Genomic DNA, 17,723 nt, shown 5'->3' on the forward strand with positions numbered 1-17,723 from the left:
CACTGTGATGGAGCACAACGCTCAGATATTGGAGACAGGGGCCTTGCTCTTATTCAGAAAAAACAACAAAACAGCAGGATTCAACAGGACATGACAAATTCTCGCATGCCTCTAGGTCACAACTCAACGCTTTCAAGACTTAGTGAATTAACCACTGATGGTTGGAATACTGCCACCACATTGTGTTTTCTTTAATGTTTTAATCACCATTCCAAAATGAATTGGCAGTCAAACATATTAACCTTTGGACTGCCTCACCCCACTCTCTGCTGACAAGTGACTAGAGCAGCAAGCCCGGTACTATAACTTTTAGCTGAGCAGTAGTTGTGTAGAACAGGCAGTAGCATTGCTACAATCATGGTCTGTCTCCAAGTATCTTTAACTAACCATTAATTTTTTACTATTTTGTTAGCACTGGAATGTGTGATGGCACTATTTACACCGAGTACTGCTGCAGTCATGATCAAAAACCCCTACCATCCAGGCTGTGATGCCGAGGTGGTTTCATCATATCGCCCCATTTCGTTGCTGCCCATTGAAACCAAAATTCTTGTGAAAGTCCTGGCCAATAGGTTAAAAAAATGCATTTGTTCTATTATTCATCCAGATCAAACTGGCTTTAGGCCAGGTAGACATATGTATTTTAATTTGCATCATCTTTTCAATATTTTATATACAAAACATGCAGAAGAGGCTGTAGTCATTTCATTAGTCATAATCATGGTCATAGTTGTACTTTATTGATCCCAGGGGAAATTGGTTTTCGTTACAGTTGCACCATAAATAATAAATAGTAATAAAACCATAATTAGTTAAATAGTAATATGTATATTATGCCAGGAAGTAAGTCCAGGACCAGCCTATTGGCTCAGGGTGTCTGACCCTCCAAAGGAGGAGTTGTAGAGTTTGCTGGCCACAGGCAGGAATGACTTCCTATGATGCTCTATGTTGCATCTCAGTGGAATGAGTCACTGGCAGAATGTACTCCTGTGCCCACCCAGTACATTATGTAGCGGATGGGAGACTTTGTCCAAGATGGCATGCAACTTGGACAGCATCCTCTTTTTAGACATCACCATCAGAGAGTCCAGTTCCATCCCCACAACATCACTGGCCTTACGAATGAGTTTGTTGATTCTGTTGGTGTCTGCTACCCTCAGCCTGCTGCCCCAGCACACAACAGCAAACATGATCGCACTGGCCACCACAGACTCGTAGAACATCCTCAGCATCGTCCGGCAGATGTTAAAGGACCTCAGTCTCCTCAGGAAATAGAGACGGCTCTGACCCTTCTTGTAGACAGCCTCAGTGTTCTTTGACCAGTCCAGTTTATTGTCAATTCGTATCCCCAGGTATTTGTAATCCTCCACCATGTCCACACTGACCCCCGGATGGAAACAGGGGTCACCGGTACCTTAGCTCTCCTCAGATCTACCACCAGCTCCTTAGTCTTTTTCACATTAAGCTGCAGATGCACAACATGCATTTGACCAAGTGGAATGGCCATATACTGTATGATGTTTGCACTTTAGAAATTTGGATTTGGACCATCTTTTGTTAAATGGATTGAGATAATTTATTCACACCCATCTGCTTCTATTATCACTGATCAGAATATTTCCTCCCCTTTTGCAATTCATCGTGGGACTCGTCAAGGCTGCCCCCTTCTCCGTTTTTGTTTGCAGTTATCATTGAGCCACTGGCTGTCAGCACCAGACAGGACCCTTTGATATCTCCCATTGATATGCATGGACATAAACATCACCTTTCGTTATACACTGACGATGTCCTTTTATATATCTCCAGCCCACAAACATCAATACCCGCCCTCCTGACTCTAATTAATAATTTTGGTAGTTTCTCAGGTTTCTCTGTTAATTGGAATAAGAGTGAACTAATGCCAGTCACTGCAGTGGTTAATACAGCACATTTACAGTCCATTTCCTTTAAAATAACTTATAGTAATTTTTCCTGTCTTGGTGTGACTATTACAAAAAACCCAGATGACCTTTTGTAAGTGAATTGGTGAAACAAAGCTGAGCAGGTTAAATGCAATATTGACTTTTGGAAAACTCTTCCAATTTCTTTGGTGGGGATGGTTAATGCAATCAAGATAATTGTACCGCCACAATTTCTTCATCTTTTCCAGTCAATTCCATGTTTTATTCCTCTGTCATATTTTAAGTAATTGGATTCAATTATTATACCCTTCATTTGGAATTATAAAGCCATTAGAATTACTAAAAAAACACTTGTCAAAGCCCAAGGAAGCAGATGGTTTTGCCCTACCGAATGTTAAAATGTACTACTGGGCTGCCCACCTGTCCATTCTTGCATGGTGGAAAAAAGGCCCACCCTCTACCTCAGACTCATGCCCAGCATGGTTACTCAGAGAGCGAATACTTTGTAAGAAGACTTCTGTACTAGCTGTCCTTAATAGCCCCACTGCAGTTAATAAGTCACATTTTAGTAACAGCTTCGTGGTTGGCAGCACTATAAGAATTTGGAAGCAAATTCAACTACACGTTAAGGCCCCAAAAACTTAAATCGACACTCCGATTTGTGACAATCATTCCTTTTTGCCTGGCCTGAATGATACTGTTTTTTCTACCTGGAAACAGAGAGGCATCTGTAGTGTAGGTGATGTATTTATTAATGGAAACTTTGCCTCATTTGCGCAGTTACAAGCAATTTACAATATCCCTGTATCTAGTTTTTTTTTTCCCAGATATTTACAAATTCGAGATTATGTTAGGAAATATATACCTAACTTTGAAGTTTTAGACAAACGTGAGTCCCTGGAGGCAATAAATAAATTTGATCCTGTTACTCATAGTGCGGTACCCTATTTTTATCAGATCCTACATAATGGAGCTCGGGTGAATACGGCAGGTTTTAAACAGGCATGGGTGGATGAATTGGGTATAGAACTGACAGAGGAGGTCTGGGATGAGTGTTTAAAGAGTATACATGATTGTTTGGTCAACATCAGACACAGACTTGTACAGTTTAAAATAATACATAGACTCCATTATTCCAAAGAAAAGTTGCAGTTTCTACCCTGATGTTTCACCGTTCGTAATAGATGTAATCTGTAAACAGTAACTTGTCACATTCATTCTGGTCATGTTGTAAGCATACTGGAAAAGTATTTTTCACTGTTTCTCTGAGGCTTTTGGGAAGCGGTGGGAACAAGACCCGCTCGTAACCATCCTTGGAGCAACAAGCTCCCTATCTTCAGCCAATAAGTATGAAAAAATGGTTGTATTGTTTGGAATGGTGATTGCCAAGAAGCTAATCCTGCAAATGTGGAAAATGGACTCTGTGCCTACATACGATCTGTGGCTGAGAGAACTGGCAAATACTTCACATTTGGAGAGACTGAGACTATGTAATGAGGACAGAGGGGACATTTTTGAAAGGATATGGGGCCCTGTATAGGACTTTCTTATGGGATGAGGACTGAGGTTTTTTGATGCGGTGCACCTCTGCTGTGTATTTTTACTTTTGTCTTGATATTTTTCTCCCTTTTGCTGCTCAATATTTAATTTGATTTTGTTAAGGTCCTGGTTTTTGTGGATGTGCTGTTTTTTTGGGGGTTTTTTTGTTTGGTTGTTTATAATAAAAAAGATGTTAGAACCCTACCATCCAGACCATGATCGAACACGAACAAACACACACAAACACAAAATACGTCCAGACCATGATCACATCTCACTGCTGTCATCAGGAAGGAGGTACAGGTACCTCAGACCCCACACCACCAGGTTCAGGAATGATTATTTCCCTTACCAACAGGCTTTCAAACCAGCGAATTTCTGCAATTGGAAGCAGAATTTTTAAAATAATACAAAGATAATACACATTTCCCCCACTGGAAAAATACCACTCACCTCCACACTGAAATGGATCCACATCCTATGAACGCACTTCCAAGGACTCCACAGCTCATGGGTTTGATATTTATTGCTTATTTATTATTCGGGTTTGATCTTTTTGTATGTGCAGTTTGACGTCTTTTACACATTGGTTGTTTGTCTTTGTGTGCAGTTTTTCCATTGACTCTACCATGTTACTTGTAGTTACTATGAATGCTCACAAGAAAATGAATCTTGGTAGTAAATGGATATATATGTACTTTAATAACAAATTTGCTTTGAACCTTGAACTTGTGGGCTGCCCCCAGCACATCCTTGGGTTGTTAACGCAAACGATGCATCTCATTGTATGTTTTGATGAGCTAAATAAATAAAATTTTAATATTGTGACAATCTTTATTTAGAGCCACACTGGGGGGGGCAGGGGGGGGGAAGAGAAGAATCACAATGTTATTGTAACAAATTCCTATTCAAAACTGGTAGCGATTTAATAGATGACCAAATACAACACTGGTCTTGCTTGCACGTCTGTGGTCTTGGCTCAATATAGTACAGCAAACCAGAATATTTCAATAAATGCTGAAATATTTGAAAACAGAATATAAATTGTTACAATATTAATGTATTTTGGAAAAACTGGTAACTTATGCAAAACCATTTCACAAATTTAAAAAACTAATTGGTAATTCCTGAAGTGATTATCAGTTCAGCTTCTCTCTGAAAATGGTTCACCAGCAGTGCAACAGCCTTACCCCATTTTAGCTTCAATAGACAGTATTCTGTGAGGCAAGAGGCACTGGCCAACTCAACAGACAAGCTCAAATGGGGTATGGACTATTGGGAGAACTCCCCAGAATCTTCACAAATGCCCAATGAAAGGGTTAATCAGCCTCCTCCTATCACTGGCCTAACCAGAATTGGCTCTGCTGTCTTTTGCTAACAACAGGTCACTGGATAATCAGACATAAGATATCTTTCAATGCCCTTAATTTCAGTACCTGCAAACCCCCATATTTTACTGGAAGCAGCTTCACAAAAGTCACAGTTCAGGAATTAAACAGACAGCAATCAGTTCAGTTTAAATTGACCACAAAACCCAGCACTCAGTGTCAGAACCACACTGCCCCTTCCTGAACCACAAGAAACAGCATTCTCAGTTTACATCAGAGCATCTTCTTTCCTTTACTGCCTCAACTGAACCTTAAATAAGAACTTAAAACCATGTACAGTAGTTGCCTTCAATGCTCCCCTGTGCTGAGCTGGGGATCAGGCCTCAAGTTCCAGTCACAATCACTGTAACGAGTTTCTGCCCACGATCTCACATCTAACCAAATACTCCCCAAAGAAGAGAAGATGCCAGGAGAATTGAAAGCCTGGTCACTAGAGAGTGAGAACTGAAACTAATTTACATTGTTTAATCAAGGTGGAAACTGCTCGTAGCCATAGACACTGTACTGCTGCCCACCAATATGCAACTGCCTGCTAATTGAAGAGTGGAGCAGAATGGAAAGCAAGACAAGGCAGCCTGGACTCCAAAGGCCGTGTCTGGGAGCTGGCTTTGCACAAGTTGAACTCCAGCCCAGATGATCACTGCCCAGGGGGAGCAGAGCACGCATGTCTCCAGTCTGGTATCAGGGCGAGTCAATGGCACGTGGACATGAATGCAGCAGCAACCCCTCCTGTTGCCTGGTGAGGGAATTACTTGGTTCCTGTCAACCACTACCCCTGTTCTCCAGACGTTAGATGTTCCTCTGGGGAACACAAGTTACTCTCGATCTGGCAGACTTCACATTTCCTGCCTTTGCCCTGCTCATGGTGTGTAATGCTCCGCTGGAAGATGCTTTAGAAGCTCCGGCAACGGAAGGGACCTTCGCTCAGGGTGGCTGCACCACAATCAAGGAAGCAGAGATATTTTAAATCTGAAAATAGAATGCTGGATGGCCGAGTGAGGAAGCAATCGTGGAGAGTAACAGTTCATATCCCAGTACTGACAAAAGGTCATTGATCTGAAACAGTAACCCCATTTCTCCCAAGGCTGTCGGACCTGCTCAGTTCCTTGGGCACTGATAGATTACTGCCTACTGATAACAGCAGTGTGGGAGCAAACAGTTCGACTGCAGTTAGACCCTGTTCCAAATGTCTGCAAAAAGACCCCTCCAGTTGTTCAAGCATTGGGAACCTGGCAACTTTCCTTTTCATACCGTATCAACTGCTACCCAAAGCCAGTGGCTCAATTATACTTTACTATGTTTTCCCTTCCCACCACACACTAAAAACACATGCAACCTGTTAGACACCAAGGTTTCCTGGTCTTACTTTTCCTTTTTAATGCTTTGAAAATCAAAACCATTTAAAGAAGTGGTGGTTAGAAGGATTGAAGTAATTACCAATAATCACAGCCACTGCTATCTCACTGCAGATGACTAGATAAGTGATATGACAGGTTTACAGGGTACAAGTGCCTCACACAGGCTGAGAAACTTTTCTCACTCAATTTAACATGTTCAAATTAATTCAAAGCTTTCAAAACCAAAGGAATATTTCACTAAGTAAAGGATCAAGTCTCCTAGCATGGGCTGAGGAATAGCATTGTCTTAAAAATACAATGCAAGATGATACAAATCTATTGGCACTGCCTGGATGCTGAAGGTTCTCCCCACCCACACAATACTAGATTGGATAATCTGTCACGATCTGAACATTTCCAATTTTAATCACACCATTTCTGGGCCAGATTTTAGATGCTTTTACTGAAACCAGATTTCCCCTAAACTCTGCTTACTACACAGTATTCCAGTGGGATACAAGCCTGTCAGGTTTCCATACTTGCAGGCTGTAGACTGGGGTAGAGGGGGCTTTCACAGATCAGGGAGCAAAGTGCAAAGAGAAATCAAATTACAGTCAGTTACACCATGTACCCAGCCTGGTGGAGAATGGAGGACAATGTGATCACACAACATATGACGTGGCTCAGACAAAATCCAACCCCATTTTGCACAGCAAGTTCAAAGTAAACTATAAAAAGACAAGGTAACTCCTCCAAATAAAATGATTTCCAGACAAAAGTTGCTTACACTATTGCTTAACAAGTTGGTTCTCTCTGCACAAATAAAACATAGCTACTACAATTCTTAATGTCTGGGCAAGGACCATTGATCATAGCACGGAGGAAATTCCAAAGTAATTTTTAAAAAATCTTCTAAAAATTCTCTTAAAAAGTGCCAATTCAGTTTTGACCCAGAGGAAACCAGCATCACCAGGGGAAAATCATTTCTTCAGCATTGCTATTCAGCTTGAAGAGAGGTGTGTGATTTCCGTAGTTATTTATTTTCCCCAATGTAAGGAAGAACCACAAGGATTGCAAGCGATCACCATGGCCGCATTGCCATGGCGCTGGGTAAGGTGGCATTTTCCCAGGAGCAGGCAGATGGCCTAGTCTGTCTTCAGAATGCAAGGGCAGTTCACGAGTATACCATTTTGTCATATCTGTCCCTCCTTAGGCAGGCCCTCCCAGTGTTGATAGTGAAGTTCCAGGACATTATGGCACACCTTCAGAGAAAGTAGTCAGCAACTGTCTTTTTGGCTGACACCCCTCGAGATTCCTGAGGAGCAGCTTCAAAAATAGTAAACTCCTTCTCTAAATGCTCATCCAGTTCAAGAATTGCAGCGACGTTTCCACACCTACAGGGACAGGGACACACTCAGATCAAATAGGAATTTTTACAAAATATAATAAGACCCCAGTATATTAAATACCAAGGCAAACAACAGGAATTCTGCAGATGCTGGAAATTCAAGCAACACACATCAAAGTTGCTGGTGAACGCAGCAGGCCAGGCAGCATCTGTAGGAAGAGGTACAGTCGACATTTCAGGCCGAGACCCTTCGTCAGGACTAACTGAAGGAAGAGTGAGTAAAGGATTTGAAAGTTGGAGGGGGAGGGGGAGATCCAAAATGATAGGAGAAGGCAGGAGGGGGAGGGATAGAGCCAAGAGCTGGACAGGTGATAGGCAAAAGGGGATACGAGAGGATCATGGGACAGGAGGTCCGGGAAGAAAGACGAGGGGGGACCCAGAGGATGGGCAAGAGGTATATTCAGAGGGACAGAGGGAGAAAAAGGAGAGTGAGAGAAAGAATGTGTGCATAAAAATAAGTAACAGATGGGGTACGAGGGGGAGGTGGGGCCTTAGCGGAAGTTAGAGAAGTCGATGTTCATGCCATCAGGTTGGAGGCTACCCAGACAGAATATAAGGTGTTGTTCCTCCAACCTGAGTGTGGCTTCATCTTTACAGTAGAGGAGGCCGTGGATAGACATGTCAGAATGGGAATGGGATGTGGAATTAAAATGTGTGGTCACTGGGAGATCCTGCTTTCTCTGGCGGACAGAGCATAGATGTTCAGCAAAGCGGTCTCCCAGTCTGCGTCGGGTCTCGCCAATATATAAAAGGCCACATCGGGAGCACTGGACGCAGTATATCACCCCAGTCGACTCACAGGTGAAGTGTTGCCTCACCTGGAAGGACTGTTTGGGGCCCTGAATGGTGGTAAGGGAGGAAGTGTAAGGGCATGTGTAGCACTTGTTCCGCTTACACGGATAAGTGCCAGGAGGGAGATCAGTGGGGAGGGATGGGGGGGACGAATGGACAAGGCACTTCCCCAACCCTCAAACTTATAATAATTTATGTCCTGCATTTTGGATCGGGATGACAGAACAGCGTGGGAGCTGAATTCTGAAGGAAGGCAGTTTTTTAAAAAACTTCAAGTGCAAGAAGGGCAAGACTGCGCAGGTGCGTGACATAACAGGACAGTGCGGAGAGTTTAAAAAGGAGACCACCCTATACAGCGGGGAGCTGTCAGAGCGGGCAGCAGAGTGAGTGGTAGCAGAGTGTAGGGCCTTGGCTTCAACGGGCTTCGGCGGTAAACGGGAAGAGGCAAGAGCGAGACACCAACTCTTTTTTTCTCCACCCCCCACCCCTTTCGCGAATCGACCCTGTTCCTGTTTCATTCCTGTAGAATTAGGTAGCATGCCTGCAGGGTTAGTGCTTTGTTCAGTGTGTCAGATGTGGAAATCCTGGGATACCTCCAGCCTCCCTGATGGCCACATCTGCGCCAGGTGCACTGAGATGCAGCTCCTCAGAGACCGTGTTAGGGATCTGAAGCTGCAGTTTGATGACCTACTGCTTATCAGGGAAAGTGAAGAGGTGATAGACAGGAGCTACAGGCAGGTAGTCATCCCGAGGCTACAGGGGTCAGAAAACTAGGTGGCTGTAAGGAGAGGGAAGGAAAATGCCCAGATAGTGGAGAGCACCCCTGTGGCTGTCCCCCTCAGCAGCAAATATCTTGTTCTGGATACTGTTGAGGGGGATGACCTGACAGGGGACGCCCATGGTGACCGGGTTTCTGGCACTGAGCCTGGTGCTGTTGTGCAGGAGAGAAAGAGGGAGAAGAGGAATGCGGTAGTCATAGGGGATTCCATAGTCAGGGGATCAGACAGGATATTCTGTGAGCCTGATAGAGATACCCGCATGGTGTGTTGCCTCCCAGGTGCCAGGGTACAGGATGTCTCGGATCGGGTCCAGAATATTCTGAAGGGGCAGGGTGAGCAGCCAGTTGCCTTGGTACATGTTGGTACCAATGACGTACATAGGAGAAGGGAGGAGGTCCTGAAGAGAGATCTCTGGGAGTTAGGAAGGAAGCTGAGAAGCAGGACCTCCAGGGTAGTAATCTCGGGAATGCGACCTGTGCCACGTGCTAGCGAGGGCAAGAGTAGTAGGATCAGGCAGATGAATGCGTGGCTGAGAGACTGGTGCAGGGGGCAGGGCTTCAGATTCTTGGATCATTGGGATCTCTTCTGGGGGAAGTATGACCTGTTCAAAATGGACAGGTTACACCCGAACCCGAAGGGGACCAATATCCAGGTGGGAAGGTTTAATAGAGCTGTTAGGGAGGGTTTAAACTAACTTGGCAGGGGGATGGGAACCAGAATGATAGAGCGGAGGAAGGGGAAAACAGAAATAAATCTAAGATAGTGAGCAGTAAAGATGTCAGGAAAGACAGGCAGGTGATGGGGCAAATTTGTAGCCATTGGGATGAGTTGCAGTGAAATCAAAGCAAAAAGTACCAAATACTGGCCTTAAGGTGTTATACTTAAATGCACGCAGCATAAGGAATTAGGTGGATGATCTTGTTGTATAGCTACAAATTGGCAGATATGATATTGTGGCCATCGCTGAGACGTGGCTGAAGGATGCACGGCTCTGGGAGCTGAACGTCCAAGGATACACAGTGTATTGGAAGGATAGGAAGGTAGGCAGAGGGGGAGGCGTGACTTTATTAGTAAGAAATGATATTAAATCATTAGAAAGAGGTGACATAGGATTGGAAGGTGCAGAATCTTTATGGGTTGAGCTAAGAAATCACAGGGGTAAAAGGACCCTGATGGCAGTTATTTATAGGCCTCCAAACAGCTGCAGTGATGTGGACTACAAATTACAACAGGAAATAGAAAAGGCTTGTCAGAAGGGCAGTGTTATGATAATTGTGGGGGATTTTAACATGCGAGTGGATTGGGAAAATCAGGTCGGCACTGGATCTCAAGAGAGAGAATTTGTAGAATGTCTGCGAGATGGCTTTTTAGAACAGCTTGTGTTGAGCCCACTAGGGGATCAGCTGTACTGGATTGGGTATTGTGTAATGAACCGGAGGTGATTAGAGAGACTGAAGTGAAGGAACCCTTTGGAGGCAGTGATCATAACATGATTGAGTTCACTGTGAAATTTGAAAAAGAGAAGCCGAAATCTGATGTGTCGGTATTTCAGTGGAGTAAAGGAAATTATAGTGGCATGAGAGAGGTACTGGCCAAAGTTGACTGGAAAGGGACACTGGCGGGAAGGACAGCAGAGCAGCAGTGGCTGGAGTTTATGCGAGAAGTGAGGAAGGTGCAAGACAGGTATATTCCAAAAAAGAAGAAATTTTCGAGTTGTAAAAGGATGCAACCATGGCTGACAAGAGAAGTCAAAGCCAAAGTTAAAGCAAAGGAGAGGGCACACAAGGAAGCAAAAATTAGTGGGAAGACAGAGGATTGGGAAGTTTTTACAGGCTTACAAAAGGAAACTGAGAAGGTCATTAAGAGGGAAAAGATGAACTATGAAAGGAAGCTAGCAAATAATATCAAAGAGGATACTAAAAGCTTTTTCAAGTATATAAAGAGTAAAAGACAGGTGAGAATAGATATAGGACCAATAGAAAATGATGCTGGAGAAATTGTAATGGGAGATAAGGAGATGGCGAAGGAACTGAATGAGTATTTTGCATCGGTCTTCACTGAGGAAGACATCAGCAGTATACCAAAGGCTCAAGGGTGGCAGGGAAGAGAAGTGTGCGCAGTCACAATTACGACAGAGAAAGTACTCAGGAAGCTGAATAGTCTAAAGGTAGATAAATCTCCCAGACCAGATGGAATGCACCCTCGTGTTCTGAAGGAAGTAGCTGTGGAGATTGCGGAGGCATTAGCGATGATCTTTCAAAAGTCGATAGATTCTGGCATGGTTCTGGAGGACTGGAAGATTGCAAATGTCACTCCGCTATTTAAGAAGGGGGCAAGGAAGCAAAAAGGAAATTATAGACCTGTTAGCTTGACATCGGTGATTAGAAAGTTGTTGGAGTCGATTCTCAAGGATAAGGTTACAGAGTACCTGGAGGCATATGACAAGATAGGCAGAACTCAGCATGGATTCCTTAAAGGAAAATCCTGCCTGACAAACCTATTACAATTTTTTGAGGAAATTACAAGTAGGCTAGACAAGGGAGATGCAGTGGATGCTGTATATTTGGATTTTCAGAAGGCCTTTGACAGTGGGAATAAAGGGATCCTATTCTGGTTGGCTGCTGGTTACCAGTGGTGTTCCACAGGGGTCCGTGTTGGGGCCACTTCTTTTTACATTGTACATCAACGATTTGAATTATGGAATAGATGGCTTTGTGGCCAAGTTTGCTGACGATACAAAGATAGGTGGAGGGGCCGGTAGTGCTGAGGAAACAGAGAGTCTGCAGAGAGACTTGGATAGATTGGAAGAATGGGCAAAGAAGTGGCAAATGAAATACAATGTTGGAAAGTGTATGGTTATGCACTTTGGCAGAAGAAATAAATGGGCAGACTATTATTTAAATGGGGAAAGAATTCAAAGTTCTGAGATGCAATGGGACTTGGGAGTCCTCGTACAGGATACCCTTAAGGTTAACCTCCAGGTTGAGTCGGTGGTGAAGAAGGCGAATGCAATGTTGGCATTCATTTCTAGAGGAATAGAGTATAGGAGCAGGGATGTGATGTTGAGGCTCTGTAAGGCACTGGTGAGACCTCACTTGGAGTACTGTGGGCAGTTTTGGTCTCCTTATTTAAGAAAGGATGTGCTGACGTTGGAGACAGTACAGAGAAGATTCACTAGAATGATTCCAGGAATGAGAGGGTTAACATATGAGGAACGTTTGTCTGCTCTTGGACTGTATTTCTTGGAGCTTAGAAGAATGAGGGGAGACCTCACAGAAACATTTCGAATGTTGAAAGGCATGGACAGAGTGGATGTGGCAAAGTTGTTTCTCATGATGGGGGAGTCTAGTAGGAGAGAGCATGACTTAAGGATTGAAGGGCAACCATTCAGAACAGAACTGCGAAGAAATTTTTTAGCTAGAGGGTGGTGAATCTATGGAATTCGTTGCCACGGGCAGCAGTGGAGGCCAAGTCATGGGGTGTATTTAAGGCAGAGATTGATAGGTATCTGAGTAGCCAGGGCATCAAAGGTTATGGTGAGAAGGCAGGGGAGTGCGACTAAATGGCAGAATGGAATGGATCAGCTCATGATAAAATGGTGGAGCAGACTCGATGGGCCGAATGGCCAACTTCCGCTCCTTTATCTTATGGTCTTATGTATAGGACCCTGGTCAGTCCCCACTTGGAATAGTGTGTTCAGTTCTGATCACTTCACCACAGGAAGGATGTGGAAACTATAGAAAGGGTGCAGAGGAGATTTACCTGGATTGGGGAGCATGTCTTATGAGAATCGGTTGAGTGAACTCGGCCTTTTCTCCTTGGAGCGACGGATGATGAGAGGTGATCTGATAGAGGTGTATAAGATGATGAGAGGCATTGTTCGTGTGGAGAGCGAGGCTTTTTCCCCAGGGCTGAAATGGTTAGCATGAGAGGGCACAGTTTTAAGGTGCTTGGGAGTAGGTACAGAGGAGATGTCAGGGGTAAGTTTTTTTTTCTTCGCAGAGAGTGGTGAGTGCATGGAATGAGCTGCCAGCGACGGTGGTAGACGCAGATACGATAGGGTCTTTTAAGAGGCTCCTGGATAGTTACATGGAGCTTAGAAAAATAGAGGGCTATGGGTAACGCCAGGTAATTTCTAAAATACATGTTTGCCACAGCATTGAGGGCTGAAGGGCCTGTATTGTGCTGCAGGTTTTCTACATTTCTATGTTCTATGTGACATAAAAGATCTGAACATGAATGTCTTTCACTTCTGGAATTTGGATTCTCTGTGACCTTCTCCCATTAATGTATGCATTTTCTTTGCCAGGTTGAATGATTATTGTAAATTGCCCAAAGTACATGTTAATTTATAAGGAAAAAAAAAATCAAAGGGGGCTTTTGTGAGAGACAATGAGTTGACTAAAAGAATGAGAAATCGGATTAATAGTGTCCCTGGATTAGACATACAGATCACCTACTTCACCATCCAAAGAACTGCATCCCATTTGTGCTCCAATTCCATTGTCCCCACAAGCGGCACTCGGAAACGGCCAACAAAACCAACGTGCACAACGTTGGGATGTGGGAAGAAACCAGAGCATCTTGGACAAACCGACGAGCCACAGGGAGGATTGCTGCATCGACAGCACTCGAGGTCAAGATCAAACACAAGTACTTCCCATCCCCATTCTAACGTATCAATCTACGTTCTCCTCTACAGCCACAATGAGGCCATAAGATTGGAGAGGGTTGTCATGGTGGCCTCAAAGCTCACAACATAAAAATGATTTTGCGAAATTCCAGGTTTCAACCCCGCCCCCTCTTATTCCAATGAGCTCCCTTCTTACCACTTCTCCTCATGGTCCACTCTCCTCAATCAAATCCCTACCCCCCCCTCCCCCTCCATGGTCCACTCTCCTCAATCAAATCCCTCCCCCATGGTCCACTCTCCTCAATCAAATCCCTCCCACTCCTCCCATGGTTCACTCTCCTCAATCAAATCCCTTCCCCTTCCCCCCCCCTCCATGGTCCACTCTCCTCAATCAAATCCCTTCCCCCCTCCCCCCATGGTCCACTCTCCTCAATCAAATCTCTCCCACCCCCCATGGTCCATTCTCCTCAATCAAATCCCTCCCCCACCCCCCCATGGTCCACTCTCCTCAATCAAAACCCTCCCCCCTCCCCCTCCAGGGTCCACTCTCCTCAATCAAATCCCTTCCCCCCTCCCCCCATGGTCCACTCTCCTCAATCAAATCTCTCCCACCCCCCATGGTCCATTCTCCTCAAACAAATCCCACCCACCCCCATGGTCCACTCTCCTCAATCAAATCCCTCCCCCACCCCCCCCATGGTCCACTCTCCTCAATCAAATCCCTCCCACTCCCCCCATGGTCCACTCTCCTCAATCAAATCCCTTCCCCCTCCCCCCCCCTCCATGGTCCACTCTCCACAATCAAATCTCTCCCCCCTCCACCCCCCATGGTCCACTCTCCTCAATCAAATCCCTCCCCCATGGTCCACTCTCCTCAATCAAATCCCTTCCCCCCCCCATGGTCCACTCTCCTCAATCAAATCCCTCCCCCCTCCCCCCCATGGTCCACTCTCCTCAATCAAATCCCTCCCCCCTCCCCCCCATGGTCCACTATCCTCAATCAAATCCCTCCCACCCCCCATGTTCCACTCTCCCCAATCAAATCCCTTCCCCCACCCCCCCATGGTCCACTCTCCTCAATCAAATCGCTTCCCCCCCCCCCAATGGTCCACTCTCTGCAATAAAATCCCTCCCCTCCCCCATGGTCCACTCTCCTCAATCAAATCCCTCCCACCCCCCATGGTCCACTCTCCTCAATCAAATCCCTCCCCTCCCCCATGGTCCACTCTCCTCAATCAAATCCCTTCCCCCACCCCCCCATGGTCCACTCTCCGCAATTAAATCTCTTCCCCCCCCCCCCCAATGGTCCACTCTCAATCAAATCCCTTCCCCCCCCCATGGTCCACTCTCCTCAATCAAATCCCTCCCCCCCCATGGTCCACTCTCCTCAATCAAACCCCTTCCCCCCCCCCATGGTCTACTCTCCTCAATCAAATCCCTCCCCCCCCCATGGTCCACTCTCATCAAATCCCTCCCCCCTCTCCCTCCAGGGTCCACTCTCCTGAATCAAATCCCTTCCCCCCCCATGGTCCACTCTCCTCAATCAAATCCCTCCCCCCCCCATGGTCCACTCTCAATCAAATCCCTCCCATCCCATGGTCCACTCTCCTGAATCAAATCCCTCCCTCCTCCCCCTCCATGGTCCACTCTCCTCAATCAAATCCCTTCCCCCCCCCCCCATGGTCCACTCTCCTCAATCAAATCCCTCCCCGCCCCATGGTCCACTCTCCTCAATCAAATCCCTTCCCCCCCCCCCATGGTCCACTCTCCTCAATCAAATCCCTCCCCGCCCCATGGTCCACTCTCAATCAAATCCCTCCCATCCCATGGTCCACTCTCCTGAATCAAATCCCTCCCTCCTCCCCCTCCATGGTCCACTCTCCTCAATCAAATCCCTTCCCCCACCCCCATGGTCCACTCTCCTCAATCAAATCCCTCCCTCCTCCCCCTCCATGGTCCACTCTCCTCAATCAAGTCCCTTCCCCCACCTCCCCCCACCCCATGGATGGTCCAGGTTTTTCCCCAGGGTTGAAATGGCTAACATGAGAGGGCTCAGCTTTAAGGTGCTTGGAAGTAGGCAGAAGGGGAATGTCAGAGGTAAGTTTTTCACAGAGAGAGTGGTGGATGTGTGGAATGCACCACCAGCGAAGGTGGTAGAGGCATTTATGATAGGGTCTTTTAAGAGGCTGTTGGATAGGTACATGGAGCTTAGAAAATAGAGGGCGATGTGCTAGGGAAATTCTAGGCAGTTTCCAGAGTAGGTTACATGGTCGGCCCAACATTGTGGCTGAAGGGCCTGTAATGTGCTGTAGATTTCTTTGTTTCTATCCCTCCACATTTCCTTCCTTATCGCTTGTACATATTGAGTGAGACGCGACAATGATGTCGTGAGATGGATGTAAGAAATAAAACTTCTAAGGTAGTCTAATCGTACACCCCTCTGCATTCATGTATCACATGCTTACATTTCTTCCCTTCTCCTACCTTCTTATTTAGGCTTCTTCCCCTTTCCTTTCCAGTTCCGATGAAGGGTCTCAGCCCAAAACGTTTATTTCCCTTCACCGCCTGCTGCATTCCTCCAGTAATTTTTGTGTATCCACTTTAAACCATGTTGTAACAAAGCAAAAGATAGTCATCCGTGGGTTCCACACTTGCTCTTACCTGTAGCAGTAGTTGGGTGCTGACCAGACAGTTAGAACAGTTTCATTGAAATGCCACTTGTAGCCCTCCATCACCAGCTGGTGGGCACGGCAGATCAGGTCTATGCTGTTGGCAGCACTGAAGTGGGCAACAACATCACTGCCAAAGAGATAGCCAGCTCCGCGGGGGCTGATGCCCCAGCCGGTTGTATCTGAAAACAAAAATCCAGTGTCAGCCATTTTACACTAAAGGTTCAGTGACTATGGTTTTTCCAGTGAGAAATGACCATCAGTGCATTACTTTGTGATGTCTGGATGTCGCTGGGTTTAGAGGAGGCTTGTGGGGACATGAACATGGCTCATCAGGAAACCATTATGTTTAGAGGGGTTAAAACACACCAAGTTTGGAGGGCCCAGACTCTAAGAAAAGCTCTGAGTAAACCAAGTGATCCTAATGACAAGCCAGGGAACAGGAAATAAACTGTGGGAGAGAGGAATTTTATACTCAGTGCATTCACCAGATTGGGGCAGGGAAATCAAATTTCTGCCCTTTGTGCAGATGGGAACAAAAACAAAGGGTGAAAAAGTAGCCACTTGCTGTTCTCTGTATCACTAATGTTGGTTGAACAGAGTGGGAGCAAATCCATTATAAATAACGACTGAACTACATACCCACGCCCACCATCTGTTAATTCCTTCTATCCCAGCTAGTTTGAACAAAGTTACCGATGACACACCTAAGCGAAATTCAATGCAAACAAGAACTGGAAATAGGAGAAGGCTACAACAGTGGCCAAGGATGAAGCAGAGAAAACCATATTTTTATATTTGATACTTAACTGTCTGAAGATTGCAGATCACCATTGACAACAATGAACTGCATTGTGGAAAGATCTGTACAGTACAAACGGTGGCACCAGAAGCATATCGACACTTGCAGCCGATGTGACATTTCACAGTATATTTCAATGCACATGTGGCAAATAAAGCTCATCTTCAGGTTGACGATGGAGCAGTAGCTGGGTTTACTCAATATTAGATGCATGGTGGATAGTGCCACAATGCAGTACAAAATCTTCAATAGAGACTGTGAACAGCCTCATTTAAAAAAAAATCACTGACATCACTCCAGAGGGTTTCATGTCTGAAAAGGAATGCAAGTAATTTTCTAGGTCCATTTAGACAGGAGAGTTAGCACACATTCTGGAGAAATGCAAAATTAGTTAACTTTGGCTTTGGAAGAAAACTATGGATAGTATGTACTTAATGGGAAGATGGAGTATAATCTAATGGACGCAATTGTGTTT

General features: G+C 45.3%; 1 protein-coding gene across 2 annotated transcripts in view; it reads right to left on the bottom strand.

Annotated features, from left to right (window-relative positions):
* Window positions 1-3,973: 3,973 nt before the first annotated feature.
* LOC140187776 (serine/threonine-protein phosphatase 4 catalytic subunit-like) overlaps window positions 3,974-17,723 on the bottom strand; it is a 202,231-nt gene continuing 188,481 nt past the window's right edge. For both annotated transcript variants that reach the window (XM_072243489.1, XM_072243490.1), the window contains exons 8-9: window positions 16,439-16,628; window positions 3,974-7,559 (exon numbers count right to left, since the gene is read on the bottom strand). In XM_072243489.1, the coding sequence (XP_072099590.1) occupies window positions 7,430-7,559; window positions 16,439-16,628 (320 nt within the window). In that variant the 3' untranslated portion in view covers window positions 3,974-7,429. The remainder of the gene's footprint in view (window positions 7,560-16,438; window positions 16,629-17,723) is intronic.

This window comes from Mobula birostris, chromosome 25 (genome assembly GCF_030028105.1).
Source record: "Mobula birostris isolate sMobBir1 chromosome 25, sMobBir1.hap1, whole genome shotgun sequence".
Lineage (NCBI taxonomy): Eukaryota > Metazoa > Chordata > Chondrichthyes > Myliobatiformes > Myliobatidae > Mobula > Mobula birostris.